The sequence below is a fragment of the Nelumbo lutea genome, chromosome 1 (genome assembly GCF_056320005.1).
Source record: "Nelumbo lutea isolate HS-2025 chromosome 1, American lotus-T2T, whole genome shotgun sequence".
Lineage (NCBI taxonomy): Eukaryota > Viridiplantae > Streptophyta > Magnoliopsida > Proteales > Nelumbonaceae > Nelumbo > Nelumbo lutea.
Window position 1 is genome coordinate 22,828,814 of NC_142684.1, and position 22,536 is coordinate 22,851,349.

The window sequence follows — 22,536 nt, forward strand, 5'->3', positions numbered from 1 at the left end:
GGTGGATGTTTGTAGTTTACCCTAAAATTTATTTAGCCCCCCTGGGTAATTTAGCCCCTTTTCTGAATGGAAGGCTAAGAACAGGTCATTACAAGCATTGGTTTAACCAAATATCTTCTGGTAATATATGGAAGAAGATTTTTATTAATAAGCTAAATGATTTAATAAGATCTTATCAGGATGAGTTGAAATAACTGATCCTATTATACAGGTTCTTGTATGGTAGGACAATTTTATATACATTTTGCATCCACCAATAGAGCTTTTGGAGTGCCTGAACATGGATCCCCACCAAATGCCTTGATTGACTGAGGAATAGAGCAGTGCCTTCTCCCTAAACAAGCCTGAAAATTTATTGTAAGGAAAACAATTAAAAATTCAGATTTTCAGGTGAAATATCATCTGCAATAACATCATAAAAGGAAATTATTTTAAATATTCAGACTCGATTCTTGATCATCTTTATAAAAAAGAGAATTAATAGAAGCAGAATATATAGAACCAGAGCACTTACCTTCTCAACAACTGCTTTGGAATTAGAGGAGTGACAACTTCCAATGGCATAACTTTTACAGTCACCAGACGGGTTTCCAAAGCTTGCAAATAAAATCTTTGAGATGATCCTTCCATGAGGACATTCAATTTGAACACTTCTCCTTTTATGGTGTGTTTTGTGTTGTCCACCACCCCATGAAGCCACTGGGGGCAAATGAGATTCTGACACATGTCCACATACTTTAGAGATTGTAACAGTGTCCAAGGTGATATGAAGAGGGTCCCCATCAAATTCTTCTAACAGGACCAGGAGGTTCCCTGAAGGTTTGATAAATGACCGAGGCACATGGTACCTAAAAAACAATATGGAACATTAGTATTAACAACAAAAATATTAAATCTGTAACCTGTAAAACAGACTGAAAGTAATAGAAGAGAGAGAGAGAGAGACAGAGAGAGAGAGAGAGCTTCATGTACATACAATGCCTGAGAAGGAACTCCTCCATCTGTGTGAAATGAGACCCAATAACGACCGATGCTTTGGCCATTAACCCAAACTTCACCTTTGCCCATAGTGCTCAAGTTTAGAACAACTGGATCATCTCCAGCTGGTGCATCAAATGTAGTCTGCCAAATTGTCAATTAATTTACAAATGATTAGAATGAATCTCATCATCATCACCAGCCAAGCCTTATCCTAACTATATGGGGTCGGCTACATGAATCCCATTTTTCCATCTGTTCTGTTTAGTGCTATATTCATTGCTAAATTATGGGCGATTAGATCATTTCCTACTAGCTCGACCCATGTCCCTTTTGGTCTACCCTTAGCCCTTCTAAGTTCCAAACCCTTCAACTTGCAAAAGAACACTTCTTATGGGTGTTGACAACAGTCTTCTATTCACTTGAACAAATCATCTTAGTAAACTTTCTCTCATTTATCACCTATTAGAGCTACTTCTAGGTTCCTTCAAATGACTTTATTTCTAAAACTATTCTTTCCATTTTTTCCATTCATCCATCTCGGCATACGCATTTCTGCTACATTCATTTTTTGCACATTTTGTTTGTTGAATGCCCAACACTCTACTCTGTATAGCATAGCTGTACTTAAAACTATTTTGTAGAATATGGTTAGTATGAATCCAATTTGTGTAAATAGGTCCCAGCCGCAAGTGAATCTTTTTAAAAATTTTATGAAATACAAGTCAAGCAGTGTCATAGAATTTGGAATAATTGATAATAATCACTTTTCTCTTCTCACTTTTGAATGTTGACAGGATAAGTTGTGTTAGAATAATTGACTAATAAATCAACATTATTGTTACTTTTCCTCCATATTATGCATTTGAAAGGTCACTATAACTAAAAAAATAACAGAAGTGAAACTTAAATTAAAATTGTACCTTATACCATGTAAGGGGTGGTTTGTAGGTTCCAAGATTGTTCCATTGAACTTCACTGGAGCTTTCTTCATTGTATGCTCGAAACTTTTCCCCCACTAGCCCCACCTGCATGACATTGATTAAATAGATAACATAAGCATTGAATGAAAGTGACATTTCACAAGGGTTTATTCAACAAATTGCTGAACCATGTTAAATTTTGTGGTTTGTTCTGTGTTTGTGATTTCTTTAGCACAATGGTTTATGGATCATGCATATTTCATTTAACATGCAAGTATTTAAGAAATCTGGGAATAAAATATGATGAATTCAATTACATCAAAGCTAAAGGAAACCATAGTTTTGCCTAAAATCTTTCCAAAATTACATAAAGTATTGGAAAATTTTTAAAACCTTGAATGCAGAATCAAAAGTAAGCATTCAATTTAGATTAATTGGGATGGTCAGGCACATTCTTCAATGTATTAAAGTTTTCTCATTTATTAGTTGAAGAAATAACCTGATATCCCCATTGGTACTTAGAGAAATCTTGAGATCCATTTCCAATGCCTTGAATTTTCACTCCACGTAATCCAGCAACTCTATGCTCAAGATATGCTCCTGAATTCTTAATATGGTGAATAAAAGTAGTGAGTTAATTGATAATTATAGGAAATTGTCTGAGGGAAGAGGGAGGGAGGAGAAAGAGATGAGAGGGAGAGAGAGAGAGAGATTACCGGTAATCCAACCATGACACTTAATAGTGAAACATCAGTCATCCCATTACTTAATGAGATTGAAATATTAAGGCTAGATCCTGGATTTTTATAACTTCCATGTGCAGACCCTAGAGAATAACCCAGAAAAAGGAAAAGAAAATCATCCATTGTCAAGATTTTGTTGTAAGAATAGTACTGCAAAACAACTCGATTGAATACATCCATTCTAAAGTTAATTTATAAATGTGTATATGGTTAACAAGCAAATATAAATTATTTTCTTCCAAATATCATAGTAAAGATATATAAATAATGTCTTCTGACCTATAAATACTGTTAGAGCTAGTCAAATAAGGGTAGATTAGTCATTCTATTTCTGTTAAGTTATGTACTTATGTGACAGTTTTAATAGAGACTTCCTGTCACATACTTAAGTGGGGGGTAGTTTAGTCTTTGTACAACTAATTAGAGGTTAATCCATATTAGGGTCGACTGATAGGGTTTATGCTATCAGATTTGACTGTTCTTCTTCTTCCTTCTTCTTCTTCTTCTTCTTCTTCTTCTTTCTCTCTTACTCTCTACTGGTTCGAACTACTTAAACAGAGCTGTCAAAACATGGTATCAGAGCCATAAATGAAGGAGAAGAAGGCTATGACTTCAAGATTTCCTTCCTGTGGCTTCAAGTTATCTCTCTTCTTTTCCTTCTTCTTCTTCTCTGGGCTGCGAATCTGAGGTACACAATCTGATAGCTGCGGCATCTGTTATTTATTTTTTGTTTTAGGACTGTCGCAATCCCTATTAAATGTATTAGGAAGGTGCGGCAACCCTAGGATATCAGCCTAATACTGTTGTCACCATGTTTAACAGCCCTAGTCGTGTGGTGGTGCTTGTGGTGTTTACCCTCTACTGAACAATTTCAAGAGGGTTTGTGTGTGGTTGCTCAAGTTGTTGCATTGCTATCATGGTGACTACTATTTCTGGGTTGTCAGTAGTGGTGTGAACATAATTTTTTTTTGTGTGTGTGGTTTCTTGAGTGTTGTGTTGTTGTAATGGTGCCTAATATTTCTAGGATGTTAGTAGTGGTGTGAACAGAAAAAAAAAATTGTGCTAAAAGAAGTGGTCGAATACCTCAGCCTAGTAGCTTTCATCAATGTTCTAATCTGGATGGTAGCCGAATCTGGTCAAAACACCCAGTTCTTAACCTTAATGTTAGTCTACATCAAGTTGTTGATTGTGACTAGTTGTGAGATTGTTATCAGTGTGATGTAGTGTTGTCTTGACAGTAGTAGTTGGTTGGTGACTGAGAGTTCAACATTAGAGATAGCAGTGGGGGACATAATGGCAGCAATGGGAGATGGTTCCAGTGATCAGAAACCGAGTGTGATGATCCCCTCCGACTATTTGGGTGTGCAGATGACATCCATTAAACTTAATGGTGAGAATTATGTGCCATGGGCCAAGTCAGTGGAAGTTTTCCTCAAGGTAAAGAGGAAAGTGAAACATGTGAAGGAAGATAAACCATCAGCTAACTCTCTAGGGTTTGATGACTGGGAACAGGAAGATGCCCAAAGCATGACATGGTTATGGAATAGTATGGAACCCAAAATAAGTGTCAACTTTATGTTCTTAGATACAACTAAGGACATATGGGAACATGCCAAGAAGTTTTATTCTGGGCAAGATAATACTACATGGGTATATCAACTCTATCAGGAGTATTTCGATTTACAGCAAGGGAATAATACCCCAGAAGAGTACTATGCCAATATGAAGAACCTCAGAAATGAACTCAATGTCTATCATCCCCTCACTCTAGATGTTAAGGTCCAACAACAATAGAGGGAACAACTAGATGTCACTAGGTTCTTAGTGGGGTTGAAATCAGAATATGAACCAATTAGGGCCCAAATATTGGGAGGCTCTACTCTTCCTACACTTGAGGAAGGTTTTGCACGGCTTCGTATGATTTCTTTGGGATCTACAGAGAATCCCACACAATCTAACAGATCAACATTTGTGATATCCAGAGGAGGTGAAAGTTGTACTAGAGGGGGAGGACATGTCTCCCGAGGAGGTCGTGGTGGTTCCGTATTTGGCCATGGTGGTGGTCGTGACTCAAAGAGAGGCCATGGTAAAGGAAAAAGTAACTCTACAAAGAAGTGTACCCATTGTGGCAGGGACGGACATTTGGTGAATTTCTATTATAATCTCCATGGCCCTCTTTCTACATGGGCTAATCATGTAGTAGCTGGTGGGGTTGATGTCAGTGATAACCAACAAGCAGATCTAACACCTTCCACATCTACATCTGTTTCCGAGAAGGATATGGTGAGTGTACCGTGTGATGAGTATGAGAGGTTTCTTTAGGCTACTTCACAGCATACTACAGCCACCCTTGCCTACTCAGGTATAACTTGTCTGGCATCCAAACCCTCTCCATGGATTATTGACTCTGGAGCATTTAATCACATGATCGAGACTCCAGGTGTGTTCTCTTCCTTTTCTGAAACTTTCACATCTCAAACTGTTACCCTTGCCAACGGTTCTTCTTCTCCCATCCGTGGTAAAGGAAAAAGTAACTCTACAAGGAATTGTACCCATTATGGCAGGGACGGACATTCGATGAGTTTCTGTTATGATCTCCATGGCCCTCCTCCTACATGGACTAATGATGTAGTAGCTGGTGGGGTTGATGTCAGTGATAACCAACAAGCAGATCTAACACCTTCCACATCTACATCTGTTTCCGAGAAGGATATGATGAGTGTACCGTGTGATGAGTATGAGAGGTTTCTCCAGGCTACTTCACAACATACTACAGCCACCCTTGCCTACTCAGGTATAGCTTGTTTGGCATCCAAACCCTCTCCATGGATTATTGACTTTGGAGCATCTGATCACATGATCGAGACTCCAGGTGTGTTCTCTTCCCTCTCCGAAACTTCCACATCTCAAACGGTTACCCTTGCCAACGGTTCCTCTTCTCCCATTTGTGGTGTTGGTAATGGTGACATGATCAGTTCTATATGTCCCTAAGTTTCCATTCAATCTTATTTCTGTTAGTAAATTAACCAATACTCTTAATTGCTCTATTACATTTTTCATTTCCTTTTGTGTTTTTCAGGATCTCAAGACGGGGAAGAAGATTGGTGGGGGGCATGAGGCTGGTGGATTGTATTACCTTTGATGGTGGTGGATCGTCAGTTGCACTTCAGACTTCACTCACTCCTCTACAGTGGCATTATCGACTGGGACATTCATCTTTCAAGGCGCTCAAGATACTGGTTTCGTCCTTGAGTCATTTGTTGTATTTACTGTATGAGTCATGTCAGTATGGGAAACATCGTCGTGTTCCCTTCAGTTCTAGAGTTGAAAGTCGTATGTTGAGTCATTTTGCTTTGGTTCATTGAAATGTTTGGGGTTCGATTAAAATAGAGACTTATAATGGTTACAAGTATTTTGTCACTTTTATCAATGATTGTTCAAAAATGACATGGATTTATTTAATGAAAGAAATGAGTTAATTATTTTCCATTTTTCAAAAATTCCATGCTGAAATACATACACAATTTGGTGTTCCAATCAAAGTTCTTCATTCAGATAACGGTTGTGAATACTTTCTTACTTCCTTTCAACAGTATTTAGAACAGCATGGCGTCACTCATCAAACTTCATGTGCATCTACTCCTCAACAAAATGGGGTGGCTGAATGAAAGAATCGTCATCTTCTTGAAATTACCTGGTCTATTCTCCATCATATGAGTGTTCCTAAACGATTTTGGAGTGATGTTGTACTTACTACGTGTTTCCTTATTAATTGGATGCCCTCCTTCATTCTTCATGGTCGGTCTCCCTTTTCTATTTTGTTCCCCACCTTGTCTCCCTTTCCATTAACACCCCACATCTTTGGCTGTGTGTGCTTTGTTGACAATCTGAGTCCTAGGATAGACAAGGTGGATGCACGCTCTATTAAGTGTCTTTCTTGGCTACTCTCGGACTCAAAAAGGGTACAAGTGTTACAGTCTCATTACTCGGAAGTAATATGTCTGTCCCCTTCTTCTCAGGAACTAAAGCATCGGTGTCTCCACCTTTGCTTCCTCTTCCTCTTCCAGATAGTGATCCCATTTCGGTTATTCCAATTGGAGTTGACCATTCACCTCCTCCAGTGCAGATCCCTACTGAACGACCACTAATCTGGCACGTGTATACTCATCAACAGACACAGGCTCCTCCTCCAGCTTCTACCTTGTCTATGGATCCGGTTGTTGCTCCTATCCCAGAACCTTCAAGACTTGATCTTCCCATTGCTTTACAGAAAGGTAAGCGTAGTTGTACCCTCCATCCCATTTCCAATTTTGTTTCAGTCTCTCGCCTTTCTGCTTCACATCGTCAGTTTGTTTCGCTGTTGTCATCTATTTCTATACCTAAGAATGTCCAAGAGGCTCTTAGCTCACCTGGGTGGCGGTAGGCAATAGAGGAGAAACTCTTTGACCTTCAGCATACTCAAACATGGGAGTTCACTACTCTTCCTCCCGGTAAGCATGTTGTGGGTTGTAAATGGGTGTATACTATTAAATACTTGTCGGATGGTAGCGTGGAGCGTCTGAAGGCCAGACTTGTTGCTAAAGGTTACTCACAGTTGTATGGGGTGGACTATATGGAGACCTTCTCTCCAGTGGCTAAGATTGGCTCTGTCTGTGTCTTAATTTCCCTAACAGTTATGTACGATTGACCCTTGTTTCAACTTGACATTAAAAATGCCTTCCTTCATGGTGACCTTATGGAAGAGGTATATATGGAGCAACCACCTGAGTTTGTTGCTCCAGGGAGGATGGTAAGGTGTGCAGATTGAAAAAGGTAATTTATGGGTTGAAACAATCGTCTGCTTGGTTTGGAAAGTTTAGTAAAGTGGTGAAGAATTTTGGAATGAAACAATGCTAGGTTGACCACTCAGTGTTCAACTATGATTCAGAAGCCAAAAAGATTTTACTAGTGAACTATGTGGATGATATTGTCATAACTGGTAGTGACAAATTGGGGATTGATAAACTAAAGGTTTTTCTACAAAACCATTTTCAAACAAAAGACCTTGGGACATTGAAGTATTTCTTGGGTATAGAAGTTACTAGATCAAAACAAGGTGTAAACCTGTGCCAAAGAAAATATGTTCTTGATATGCTAGATGAAACAAGGTTGTTAGGTGCAAAACCGGCCGAAAGTCCCATGGAGCCAAATGCTAAGTTGAGTAGTGATACAAGGGAAATATTTGATGATCCTGGAAAGTATAGATGGTTAGTGGGGAAGCTGAACTATTTGACTATCATGAGACCAGACATCTCCTTTACAATCAGTGTGGTGAGCCAATTTTTGCAGAACTCTTGGATACCTCACTGGGATGCAATTCTTAGAATTGTAAGGTACCTAAATGGAGTTCCAGGCTGTGGGTTATTGTACAAACCAGGAGGAAGACTTGAGGTAATTGGGTATACAGATGCAAATTGGGTAGGCTCTGTGTCTGATAGAAGATCTATTACAGGTTACTGCACATTTCTTGGAGGAAATCTTATGACATAGAAGAGTAAGAAGCAGATGGCTGTGGCAAAGAGCAGTGCTAAAGCCGAATACAGAGCCATGGCACACACTACATGTGAATTAGTATGGCTGGGGAATCTCCTACAAGAAATTGGGTTCTTCATGGATAGACCAATGAAATTGTACTGTGACAATCAAGCTGCACTCCACATCTCATCTAACCCTGTTTTTCATGAGAGAACAAAACACATAGAGATTGATTGCCACTTTGTGAGAGAGAAGATCCTTACTAGAGAGATAAGCACAGAACATGTGGGCTCAGGTGATCAATGGGCAGATTTTTTTACAAAAGGCATAAGCTCAGGGAGAGTGAACTATATATGTAACAAGCTGAGATTATATAACATATATTCTCTAGCTTGAGGGGGAGTGTTAGAGCTAGCCGGATAAGGGTAGATTAGTCATTTTATTTTTGTTAAGTTATGTGCTTATGTGGCAGTTTTAATAGAGACTTCCTGTCCCATACTTAAGTGGGGGACAGTTTAGTCTTTGTACAACTAATTTGAGGTTAATCCATATTAGGGTCAACTAATAGGGTTTATGCCATCAGATTCGACTGTTCTTCTTCTTCTTTCTCTCTTACTCTCTACTGGTTCAAACTACTTAAACAGAGCTGTCAAAACACATAAGCAAAAAAAAAAAAAAAAGAAAAAAGCATTTCTACTTTCAATGTCTCAATTGGATATAATCCTGAATTTATGGCCGATAACAGTGAAGCTAAGTTTCCAATTGTTGTAAAAAAAGGAAGTTATGGATAATTTCTACTTACCAATGTATGTCTTGTTGAGAAAAGCATGAACAACATGTCCAAGGGAGTCAACTTGAAGCAAAGACTGGTCATCAGAGGAGTTATGCTGAAAGCTGCATTGTTATATCTAAAAGTAACATCAGTAATCAGGTCTCAACACTTTCTAAACTGCTGCCATTTATAATTTTTCATGTAGTGTCTCTTAATATAGTAGTATGTTGCAGATAGAAAACAAACCATGCTAAACATAAATGACTATAATGTATTGATATGTTTTATAAGATAAATTATTGATGTAATTGCTCTTTACCTGAAAGTGTACCAAAGATAGTCAGATACATCTTTGGTTGCATCCATGTGATCTAATAGCATATCTGCAGTTATTGATGTTTCCTCAAATTTGGGAATAACCTCCCTAAATTCCTTCCACTGGTCAGATGAATCAAACTTTTGGCTTAACTCAATTGATCTTGCACTATACTGTGTGCTTACCTGTTGAAGTAGTAAAGGGAAAAGAATCATATTCCTAGCTTTAATATAATTACTTGGATTTAGAGCAAATAATAATTGCCAAATTGCAGAGTTATTTGTTCAAAGTTGAGATAATGGCTCAACCCAAACTTAAGATCATTGGGGGAGAGGGGTGTCACCTTTCTTGTGTTGAACACTACATTCTTGCAATCTGGTAAAATACTAATTGATTGTTGAGGTAGCTCATATGATAAATTCTGGAAGTTCACTTTAGCAATTACTGCATCATTGTTTACCAGAAACGCAGAACATTCTCCTGATTCTCCTTGGAAAATATGAGCCTTAACAGAAGTGGATAGAAAAAGTTATTACTGTGCATTCACAGAGGGTGAGAGAGAGAGAGAGAGAGAGAGAGAGAGAGGGAACAATAATAAATGTAATAATAGATCATACGTCACTTTCCTTAGTTCTCACCTCTTGTAGATTTCCTAATGAAAAGTTAGTGTGTGTTCCCCAAAGCAGTGGTTCAGTGCATAACTTTATTGCAGAATGCAATTCCTTGAGATGGCCCCATTTTGGTTGCCTAACCAAACCTACATTTGTCAAATAGTTGAATTAAATTCTCTTTTTATCCTTTTTCACAACAAAGTTTGGGTTTTAATCAAAAAGAGAAAAAGGGATATAGTTAAGTTATAAGATACAAAATGCTAGTCTCCTACCATACTCATCAAGAGGAGCTTGATCATAATAACTTGTTGTTACATAAGCAGAGCCTGTTCTCCCAAAATTTGTTCCTCCATGATACTATACATATAGAGTTGTAGTAACGTCAGATACATTTATGTACAAATATAAGTCAAAACTAAACCATCTCTGATAGGTATCTTGTACTAGTGAAACACATGTTTAACATATGTAAAAGAGATGACAATTCTTGGCTCCTTTGCAGAAGGGTTCAGATTTGACAGTTATTAGCCTGATTTAGAATAACCTTCCCCTTACCCAACCCAACCTGGCATTTTACAAACTAACTCAGTTAATGCAGGAGAAACCTGTTACAAACTCTGGATCTCCTACACCTTTGTCTTGAACTTCCATTCAGTCTCAGCTATCACAGACAGAATGTAAATGCAGGAGAAAAGTATAGGAGATCCAGACCCCCTACTACAAGAAAAACAGGGACAAAAAGTACTCCCAGTATGCAAAATTTGACTTTACATAATCCATACAGGGGTATTGGGCCAAAGAGTATTTCTCAGTTGTATTCAAATTTGGAAAGCATTGAGAAACCTGATTTGGTGATATAAAAACTGATAGTTTTACAAGGTCTGTATTCAATTGAATTATGAAAGGATCTTCTATGGATGTAGGCACAAATTCTTGAACCACAGTAAACATTGTGCTTTTCACTATATTTGTGTTTTCTGTCATGATTTATTGGATTCTGATATAACAAGTAGCCTGACAAAAAGATGATTTAAAATCAGATTCAGATTCAAATTAGGTTGGGAATTTTCCAACAAGACCTCCATTGCTGCCCCCACTTGCATATCACAATCCCTTAAAATGATAGAAAAAAGCCAAAAAACAGTTGGTTGTTAAAGATTAAAAGCATCATACCATGTAATAGTTTATATAACTTCCCTTCTTTGCAGCAATAAAAAGTGCAACATGAAAGGCAATATCTTCAGCAGACCTTATGTAAGGTTTACCACCAAATACTTGAAAGCTTAGATGGAAGGAACACAGAAAAAAGAAAAGGGTATTAGTTAATCCAAAGCATGAAATAATTAAATAAGCAACTTCATTTGTACCAAACAAACAAAACAGTAAAGAACATCACTTTAACACAATACACAGTGGGTCACTAAGTGAAGACATACAAAGAAGTCCAATTTTCTGTCCATATTGATGGCTTATTAGGTGAATTGGGCCCTGCAAATGTCTGTCCACACATCATCCCATTGCATGCATTGATCTGCACATAGTGAAGTTAACTAGAATGAGACTGTAATAGCCAAAAGGCAAAATAAAACCATCTAGAAGTTCAAAGGGTGATGAATTTATAAGAAAGTAGAGTACTAACCACTGGATCAGGAGCATCATCTTGCTTGCACATCACCCATGGGACCCCAGTTTGGAGCCCCACTGCCATTTGTGCAGCCCAGCGGACATAAGCTGGTCCTTTCTCATGGAAAGATCCTTCCACATTCTTGTATTCATTCTCAATCTATGCAAACATTCAATTCTTAAACCCATTAAACAAGCAGCAGCAGAAGAAGAAGAAGAAGATGCTACCAATCACCCATGTCCTAGCCTTACCTGTGAGAGTATGATTGGACCTCCTTGTGAAGCATATAACTTCTCTTCTTTCATCAAGTTTACGATCTTGGTTGTGAAGTTTTGCATGTAACACTACAGAAATAAATCAACATGCAGAAATTGAAGTGTTAATTTTGTAGCTGATGACAATATTTCTTTTTTAGTTTTTTTTTTCTGACAATATTTCTTTTCTAGTTTTTTTTTCCTGAAATTTAAGCTAGCATTGACCACAATTATCTTTGCTATATAATTCTGATACTTCCCTTAACCTCATATCAAGAAGATGATCCCAAAATTTTATTCCATTTATCTTTCTCTTTTCCGACTCATCTCTCTCCTCTTATATGTACATTTTCACATGCCACTCAACTAATACACCATAAAGGGTATAGCAAAAGTGGAATAAAATCTAAATTAATGAAAGATGAGAAAAAATGTCAAAAGCAGTGGCATCTAAATCTTTTATCTAATTTTCTAGGGAAAATTGTTTTATTTATTTATCTATTTTTAGGTCAACATTATATTATAGCATGTACTTAGGAGAGGAGAATTATTATTATACAAATAAATAAGATGGTTGTTTAATCTACTATTTTCATCTTGAGACTTTGTAACCTTATTCTCTTTTGAAAATTTATACACTAAATTATGTTTATTTTGACTATAGCATGCAAATACTTGTTTTAACTTCACCTCCAAGCCATAAAAGTTAAATCATATATTAGTAATAACATTTAATGTCAATGCTTATATATAATAGTTGTCCAAATAATTTAAAATTTAAACTATGACGCAATTACTGATATTGGTTGCATGTTAAATTTAGATTTCAATCAACCATGTCAAAACGATCCCAGATTTCTTACTCACTTTTCCTATCCACTCTACCCGCCGTGAATTGCAGCCATACATCTCTCAATTCATAATAGAGATGTATAGCTCTAACTCATGGTGGGTAAAGAGTGGATAGGAAAAGTGATTAGGAAATCTGAGTGTGTTAAAACATCTTATTATTTTAACAAAACGTAAACAACAAATATCATTGACTCACGTCTTTGATGCACCGTGCAATGAATGCATCGAGATTTTGCCATAATTTAATCTCTAAATAAGAAAAATAAATCTGTCTGACCTTTTTATTTTAACTTAAGCTTGCAATGTGCACTGCAAGTTGAAGTTTCAAATTTGAAGGCATGAGAAAGGGTTAAGTATTAGAATTTGATGTGATGAGAAATGAAAAACGTTGCAAATAGTAGCACTTGCCTTAATTTACTATATTGGCAAAACTGCAAAAACTTCCAAAGTTGGGGCTGTTTGATAACAGCGGACGCGATTGAACCAAATAACTTGTCACCTTGTCTTATAGGCTGTGTTTGGTTGCGGTGCAATTTTATTTGTATTAGTACAAATGTATGGGAGTGTAAATGAAAAAAAAAAGTGTAAATTTTGGTTTAATTTTATTTTAATTTGGATTTGCTTATTTTACTTCATTTATCTGCAACCAAATAAAGTAAGATAAAATTTGAAACAAAAATAAATCAAAATTTACACCCAAAGCATTTGCATTGCCATAATTTCGCATCAATGCAAATGAATTTACACTGCAACGAAACACAGCATTAATAACTAATAAGTCAAGGAAGTTTTGGCTTCTGAGCTCATTAATACTCAATATCCTTAAATATTTCTATTAATTACTTAATTATTTATCTATCAAAATTTCATTTCTCCCACTTGCCTTCCTTCACGTCGAGACCACCATGCAGAAAATCTAATGTATATTTTTCCTCCCTCCCGACACTCTCTTTATTCATTTATTTTACTCTGTATTCATCTCTCCCTGTTCTTCTCTCTCTCCGCTCTTTCATCTAAAAGGGCAAAAATGCTTTCAAGGCTAATTAAGTTTGTAAAGAATAAATACAAATATATATAACCAGTGAAAAATCTTGCATTTTATATTTCTAAATTTACACTGCATATATTTTGTATTAGCAGTTTTTCCAAATTGGGGGTGATCATTTGGTTTATCAAATAAACCAAAATTTTAAAAACTAAATTAAAAAAATGAAAACTGAACCAAAACCAAATTATAGAAAATCAAAATAACCGAAAGTAAAATTTTTAGTTTGGATTTTGGTTAAACCAATTTTCAATAATATATATTATAACATATATATATATATTGTAACATTTAATATATAATATATATTATGAAATCAAATTTCACTATATATTAAATGTAACATATTGTATATTATATATTACATGTTATATAGCAAAGTTTGATTAATTCAATTTTTTTGGTTAACCGAATTTCTAATTCTAAAAACCGAAACCAAAATTTTCAAAAATCAAAATAACCAAAAACCAAAATAACTGAATCGAAAAAATCAAAATTTTCGATTCGGTTTTTTGGTTTTAACTGAATAATGCTCACTTCTATTCTAAACTGAGCCTTTAAGGATCAATAATAGTAATACTGAACCAGGTAATGTTAAATAAAAAATTAAAAATATAAGTGTGGGGTCAATTTAGGTATTTTATTTGGATTTAGACTAATTATCTTTTAGATTATATATATAAATAACCCATTTGGAAGAGATTATGCAATGATTGAGCTGTGTTGATAGAGCCACTTCTAAGAAGCTGCGTACTATATCTTCACTTGAATGTTGCCCATGTAAGCCTATTTTTGGTTCCCAGTTTTTTACCGAACAGGATTTCATGACTTTTTAGGTTTCTTGGCTGATACAACACGAGAAGGTGCTATGTGAACACTCTCCAAACAGGCACTAAGATTTCCATGAGCTGCAACTTCGGTGAATGCTTTTTGACATTTAAGTTATTATTATATGACCCCATTACAAAAAATTGCAGTATACACCACTGGTTCTATAGAAGAACCATTAGAACAAAGGCATGCCTCCTTGTTTTATAGGGTTAGATTGGAAGGCAAGTTAGGTTGAGCAAGTTTGTTTTTGGAGTGCAATTTTCATTTGTCTTGGTGTAAAATGCATGTAAATGCAAATGAGAAATTAATTCTTTCCAGGGGCCAGGTCCAATGCAATGTAAACTTATCAAATTGGGCATCTGACTTGCACCCTATTAGGAATGGAAACTGGGCAGGGATTATAATCCTCATTCCCAACTTTTATTTTAAAATAAATCTCCATCCTCAACCCCAATCCCATTGGGGATAAAAATTGTCCTCCATCCTGATCCTTGACGGAGTTGGGTTCCCCATGAAGACTTGATTCGCAAATAAATTGTAATTAATAGTATTTTTTAAAACAAATTTATTTAAAATAAAGAAAAAATGTAAAATATAAATAATATTTTAAATATATTATGATATATATAATATAAATAATACCATATATATTTAATATGAATAATACATATAATTGGGTCAGGGTGGGGCAGGGCTGGGATTTCACTTCCCACCCCACCAAAGCAATCCCCATCCCTAACCCCATCGGGTCAGGTACCCAACACGGATGAGAAAATTGGCATCCCTAATCCCTATTCTTAGGAAAATCTATAATGCATCCACTGCACCATGCAACAACATGATTGATTGAATGTGATGGTAAATACATATTATTAAACATAAAAAGTACATTTTATGAACCAGGTACTCAATGGGGATGGAGAAAATTGGTATCCCTAACCCTATTCTTAGGCAAAATCTATAATGCATCCACTGCACCATGCAACAATATGATTAGTTGAATGTAATGATAAGTACACGTTATTAAACATAAAAGTACACTTTATGAAACACAAATCAGTGAAAAATAAGCAAGTGCTTTAATGTGATTGATTGATATCTGGATTTAACATGTAGCCAATATTAGTGAGTGCATCATAGTTAAACTCCTATTTTTATTATTAAACTTAAGCAAAAAAATAAATAAATAAATAAAGATAATGAGGGAAAATACCTTGAAGGGTTCATTATCAGATCGATAAATGATGCCTGGGACATCATGCAACCAGAATGGTAAACCTCTGCATCAACATAATACAGCTCAGTCATCAATTGCGCAAATACCGGTTTGCCCTTAAATCCATTTTGCTTGGTCTAACAGTTCAGGAAGCAGGGTGCCAACCAGCTGGTTGGTAAGGTCTCTTGCCTAGTCATAGCGTAGACTTGGGATTAAATTCTGCCTGCACCTAGGTGGAGCTGGGGTTATGGGTTGGGGATGGGCTACCCCCATTGCTAAGCCCTTCAAATGATATAAAAAAAAAAAAAAAAGAAAAAAATTGGGAGAAAAAAAAAAAAAAACTTTTCTCAACCAGTGTTAACAGGCTTGGAACTGACGAACCTGTTATCCAGTGAGATTTCGGCCCCAGGTCTTTCACAATTCTTATAGACTGAATGGTCTAACTGGCCATTTAACCGGTCCTTTCCAGTTTATTTTCTGTGCGATCCAAGTCTGACAAAATTGTTCCTGTTTTTTTCGCAAATCTGACAACATTGTTCTCAACTCTGTTGTCTTCTTTCATGAGAAAAGCAGCTTGAGGTAACCATTCTACACAGACCTGAGAGGATGCATGGCCCAAGTTAACATTTTGCACTGCTTTGTGCCCGAGCAGTTGAATCAGGGCATCTAAATTTTGATAAAAGCCCAATTCGACTCTGCCCAAAAGTTGCACCCCTACCAAGCTGTAAGCCTCTCAATTGCTCGGGTTGTATTTAAGGGTATAATTTTAGAATGCTTCGCTTGGGTTGAGAATTTGCTAAATTTGAATGAAAACATTCTGATACAGCGTAATTTCTTCATAAGGTACCCGATTTGTGCAGTTGCACTATCAAATCGATTGTATTTGTGTTGGATTTTAATCTCATAAGAGATTAAATCTAATGGGTTTGATTGGTCAATTACATGAGAAATTGCACCTTGTACACTTGATTGAAAAACCAGTTTTTTCTCTTACAAAAACTCAATTTTGAACATGTCCCACATTGGAAAATTATAAGTTTTGTTTTCAGTATTTTCAATAGGAACTGATTTACACTTCTTAGAATTAGTAGAAGAGAGTATGAGGATTTGATACCATGCAATGCACATGCATACACGTGGGTGCGTGTGTGTGGTGCAATGAGGCGCTTTAGAGGCGCACTTTGCGCACACCCGTGCGACTTGCGATGGGCAGCTTTGGTTTTGGTGCATTGCTAACTGTTGATCACCGTTGATGAGATCAATTTAAACAGTCACAATGTTTGAACAGCACCTACCTATATTTTCCTATCATGGGAACGAATTTGCCTGTAACCCAACAGCAAACTCAGTAAAACTGAGTGGAGGCAAATAACGTTCTAAAGGTAGTGTATGCGCCTCAAAGCTTCTCCTCCAAAATTACAGCAACCTCATATCTTCAACAGTTTGGTTGCGATACAAATAAATTTGTATTGGTGCAAAACCATGGCAATGCAAATGATTTGAGTGTAAATTCTGACCCATTTTTGTTTCAAAATTTAGTTTATTTTGTTTGATTGCAATATAAATGAAGTAAATTAAGACATGAAGTAGAATAAAGTAAAATCCCAAACAAAATTAAACAAGAATTTCCATTTTTTATTTTTGCACTCCCATCCATTTGGACTAGTGTAAATAAATTTGCACTACAACCAAACACAGTAGGTTCAGTTTAGAAAGAGTACAAATACAAATGTATACAGTATAAATACATACAAAATATAAAGTTTTGCACTTTACATATTTGTATTTGTACTCCTTTCAAACTGAGCTTAAGGAAAGAGTATAAATACAAATTTGTAGTGTGCAAAATCTTATACTTAGTATTATTTTGTATGTATATCAACGTTTTTTACTAAAAGCTTAGTTTGAAAGGAATAAAAATATACAAAATCTTATATTTTATATTATTTTATACGTATTTATACTCTTTCCAAACTGAGCCAAAAGGATAAATAATAACCTAAATTAGCTAAAAAGACAAATAAGCCCACGTGCAACTGCAAAGAGTTATGAGGCGGGTGTGAAAAATGAAAACAGCCCAAGTTTTTCCAATTGGATTGAGGCTCGTGACCTGAATCACGAACCTCACGTTTTGCTTGGGTTGGACAAGTTCGGCCAAACAACCAATAACACATTCCGCTTTTGTTCGTACTAAGACCAGGCTGAACTGATTAGATTATGGATTCGGGTCGATGGGGTGCATCCGGGTCATGTTGGATGTTAAACTCCTTCAGTAAGTACACCCCGATATGAAAAATATAAAGGGTTGGGTGAATATTGAAGTCTAGGCAGCTCAGTATAAGACAAGTAGAAAACATTAGAATCAGTAAAGGAGTGAATACCCATAGCTCCATTCTGCTTCAATGTAGGGTCCGATTCTAAGGGTTGCATAGAGTCCTTGTGCTTGGATTTCCTTGATGAACCTCACCAGATCATATCTTCCTTCAAAATTATACTGTAAAATAGAACCATCGTTGGAACACATGCACGAATTCACATCTGCGCCCCACACATCGCACCCCACATGCACATCTGAACCTGCATTGGGGCCCGTATTTGTCATTGGGAGATGTTCCCGATGCATGGTTTGGATGTTCTATGGGGCGCTCTATGGGGTGCCAATGTAATCTCCACATATACGGGGACAGAGAAAGAACCTGCCCGGGTTGAGGCTCGTGTTGGCTCCAAAATACGTAGGTCTGTATTACGTCTAGTCCTCCCTCCTTGGCCTTAGATATGAGTGACGGCCACATCTGAAAAATGTTGCATCAATGGTGTTAAGTTTAGCTGTATTGTTTGGCTTTGGCTAGGAATAACAAAGGCAAGAACCAATTCATAGATTGTGTGCCCAACAAAGAAAGAACCAGTCCAAGGATAGCCGGATCAATTTATTGCCAAGTGTATGTCAATTGGCGTTCAAGTGTTTTAAATAGAAACTAGCGGAGGGGCCCTGCAGGGGCTGTATTGGAATTGTAACATTGTTATTTGTTACATTAAAAAATACAATGATTTTTTAATAAAAAAACTTGTAATTATAAGTATTCAAGTCTTAAAACTCATATAAAGACTTTAAAAAAATCATCATATGCTTAGTTTTTAAATATTGCTTCACCAAAGCATTTCATATAAGAACATGATCATACAATGATAGTTTTGAGTTCTACTTCATAGTTGTCATTTGTTTAACATTGAGAACTCCTAGTTGACCCAGACAGTAGGACCGTTCGGCCTGGGAGCCGTCTAGGCAACCGGTTCCGTTTTACTCCAAACCTGATCCCTAACCAAAAACCGTTTAATCGATCAATGACCCACTGACCTAGGCGATCGAACCACCAACCCGTTCAACTGTTTTTGGCCATTTTTTATTTTTTATTTTTTTTTAATTTTTGTTGTCAAAACGGGTTGTCCGTTCGAACCGGGCGGTCGAACCATCGACCTAAAAAACGGTGGCCAGAACAGTTTTGTTTCTAGGTCATTTTTTCTAGATGTCAATAATTAAACAAAATAACTTTGTAGTCATAATCATGGGAAGGGTAGACATTGCGAGGGATTCCAAAACCTTGAAAGATAAATCCAAAGTAACTTTAAACACAAAAAAAAAAAAAAAATTGGCAGTGAATCCACCAAATTGGAAAACCCAAGGAAAAAAAAAAGAGTAAGAAAATAAAAAAAAAATATTGCACAAGAAAACCCAAAGAAAAAACAAAAGAGAAAAAATAAAATGATGGTAAACCCTAGACCATTTTGGAGGATCTTGAAGAAGAAGACAAAAAAAAAAGTAGAAAATGAGAAAAAAAATGAACATACTTTCGTCGAACCTCACACACTTGAATAAAGCCCACAAAAAAAAAACCTTAGTGAAAATCCAAAAGCATAAAAAACAATGGTTTTCAAACCATCGTTGACCCAAATGGTCAGACCATTCGGCTCGGGAACCGTCTAGGCAACCGATTCCATTTTACCCCAATTCCTGTCCCTATCCAAAAACCGTTGAATCGATCAACAACCCATTAACCTGGGCGATCAAATCATCGACCCGTTCAATAGTTTTTGGCCGTTTTTTATTTTTTAATCATTTAATAAATAATTATAATTTACCTAAAAGTTATATGTAAGACTGATTTTAATAATCAATTTTTTATCAATTTGTTAATTTCTTAAAAATTGACCGATTAGACACCAAAATAATCAACGATAAGATGCCAACATTGACTCACAATTCAATTTCAAAGTTCGAACAAAAAGGGTTCTACACAAAAGGAACAAAAAAAAAAAAGAGAGAAAGAAATAGAACGGTACTGGATTATGGTCACTGTTTCCCACTTTCCCCTCTTCATCTCCAACTCCAAGGCCCTTAACAGAGATCTCGCATGAGTGGTATTACTAATCCTGATACTATGTAAAGGTCCAAGCCCATTTTTATCCAAACCCATGGGCTGGTCCTTACTTGGTCTTGGACCCAATAAGATCAACAAGATTTCAAGCAAGATATACATTAAGGTTGTGTTTGGGAAGAACTTTCCCTCAACTTTCTGTTTCTCGAATTTACCATCAAACCAAAAATAGCTGTTTCAGTTTGAAAAGAGTCTATACTAAATACTAATGGTTCAATGTAGGGTTTTAAAGGTGGGTGGGTGGGTGTATGAGAGAGAGAACAACTCCTAACTTGTGATTTTCTCTCCCCAAACCTTATCTTACCTTCTCAAAACAATGAGACTTGATTGATTTCTTTTGTTTTCATTTCTTAAGTTATAACTTAGCAACTTACTCTCACCTAAGACACTCTTCCTCTTCAAAGAATTTTAATGAATGGGTCAATAAAGTGTGAGACAGAGGAAGGAGAAAGAAGAAGGAAGAAGAGAAAGCTTGTGCTTTGATGAAGTACCTCAGGAGTGCTACGAGGATAGTGAATAGAACCAGAGAAGAGCATCTTTTGCTGCCCATCGACGATCAGCGATCTTCCGTCGTAGCTAACACCGCCTCCTTGGACACCACTGGCAGCTCCCACCACCACTGCAGCCACCAACACAACCCAACACAACCACCAGACCATCTCTAACCCAAAGCAGAAGTCTCTGATCAATCCACAAACTTCAACTTCCCTAGCATTTTTCTTATCACTCATTCTCTCAGTTTATCTATAATCCTGTTTTTCTATCTCATTTCACCTCTCAAGCACTAGGGAAACAATCTCAAATGGCCCCTATTTGTACTCTTACATAACAAATACGTACACGTTTAACTAGCCCTAAAAACCTTCTATTCTAATAACAATTTTCACAAAGCAAAAAGGAGTGCAGATCATAACTTACCAATTTGGGAGAGTTTGGTATATAGGCATTGACCTGCTTTCCTTGTTAGGGAGTAGGGGACAACGACAAGATGCTCTCTCGTTACTCAATAAGAGAAATGGAAAAGCTTAAGCCCTTGGATAACATACTTTGAACGTTACACGTCGCTGAGGAACGAGGAGGGACCGTGTGTTGTACTCCAACTTGGGTTTTTAGGGTTCAGATAGACCGCCCTCAATTGGCTGAACCAGCTTTCAAAGCTTATGTGTGCCCGTATGGGAGGGCTTTTATGCCAAGGTTTTTAAAACAGAACTGGACAACAAGCCGTTCAGGGGTCTGGTTCCTAGGTCGAATGATCTAACTATTCGAATCAAATAGACGGTCCGTTCTAACAAAAAATAAAAATAAATAAAAATCGGCCATAACCATTGGATGGTTCGAACAAGTCAATCATCCGGGTGAACGATTTGCTGACCAAATCAATGGTGTCTAGCCAAAAAGACGATTCTAAGGTAAAACAGAACTGTCTGGTTTTCCGGCCGACTGTCTAGTCCTGTCCGGTTTTGAAAGCCATGTTTCATGCAGGGGCTTACTTTGCAATGTAGGTCCCACATGGATAGCCAAAAATCTGGAAAGCCTAACTATGCTGTCACTCAGCCAAAAAAAAGGTTTCTTCAGTGAAGCTTGTTTTGATGACTTCCTCATAGAGGTTCAGTGAAAGCAGCTCAATCAACGCTTCAGCCCTCCCAAAATGGGCCCATTGTTTGAGAGGGCTTTCAGGTTAGCTCTACCAGTCAAGGAAGTCAATAAAACCAAAGCTGATGGGAGGACTTTCGCAACGCTGCTTTTGTCTTTATGAGGTGGGGTCTTACCCAGAAAGCAATGGTGAAAATCTGGAGAACCCAAATTAACTATTTTCAGTCACTTAGATGGCTCTATGTTGAATCTTCTTTTGCTTACTTCAAAGCATGCTAGTTAAAGCAATTCAACCAAAGTTTAAGTCTTCCCAAACAGGGTCTAATTTGATTTTTTCTTCTAGAAAAGCATTATTTTCAAATTTGTCACGTGCATTTGCATGTGCCAATAAAAATTTGGAAGTATTAGGCTATTGGCATTATATGTTAAAAGATGCTTATTTGTAAACTATAAAATTCAGCTTTCCGACTTTTCTGCAAGGCAAGATATGTTTTTCATGTTTCTAGTACTTGTTTGAGAGGGTTTTCATTTAGCGGCTTTTGGCTATATAAGGTGGGCCACATCTGACAAAACCGCAAAATAATTATTTTACGGTCAAAAATATAGTTTCTTTTTTCGAAAATTTCTTACAACTTAATGAATTAAAAATGATTCTCAAAGCTTCAGCCCTCCCAAACAAGCCCTTAACCGGTTAACCAAATCTCCCTTGTGGGATTTTTCACAGTGAATTCCACCATCGGAAAGCCCAAAAGCCATGCGACAAATCACTTTACAAGACCAACCTATCTTATACCCGGTTCAGGCCTCCAACCGGATCAAACCAGCATACTA

General features: G+C 36.7%; 1 protein-coding gene across 1 annotated transcript; it reads right to left on the reverse strand.

The window, feature by feature from the left end:
* Nucleotides 1–115: 115 nt before the first annotated feature.
* LOC148873935 (beta-galactosidase 6-like) lies at nucleotides 116–20,905 on the reverse strand. Its single transcript, XM_088966520.1, has 19 exons — nucleotides 20,604–20,905; nucleotides 18,376–18,471; nucleotides 18,061–18,173; nucleotides 15,677–15,743; nucleotides 11,733–11,825; nucleotides 11,497–11,640; nucleotides 11,294–11,388; nucleotides 11,031–11,139; nucleotides 10,130–10,214; nucleotides 9,885–10,003; nucleotides 9,590–9,751; nucleotides 9,250–9,431; nucleotides 8,961–9,052; nucleotides 2,618–2,727; nucleotides 2,401–2,508; nucleotides 1,902–2,006; nucleotides 977–1,122; nucleotides 515–848; nucleotides 116–344 (listed from the first exon to the last, which is right to left on the reverse strand). Exons 1-19 carry the CDS (start codon nucleotides 20,841–20,843, stop codon nucleotides 234–236), a joined length of 2,511 nt encoding a protein of 836 aa, XP_088822646.1. The 5' UTR covers nucleotides 20,844–20,905; the 3' UTR covers nucleotides 116–233.
* Nucleotides 20,906–22,536: the final 1,631 nt, after the last annotated feature.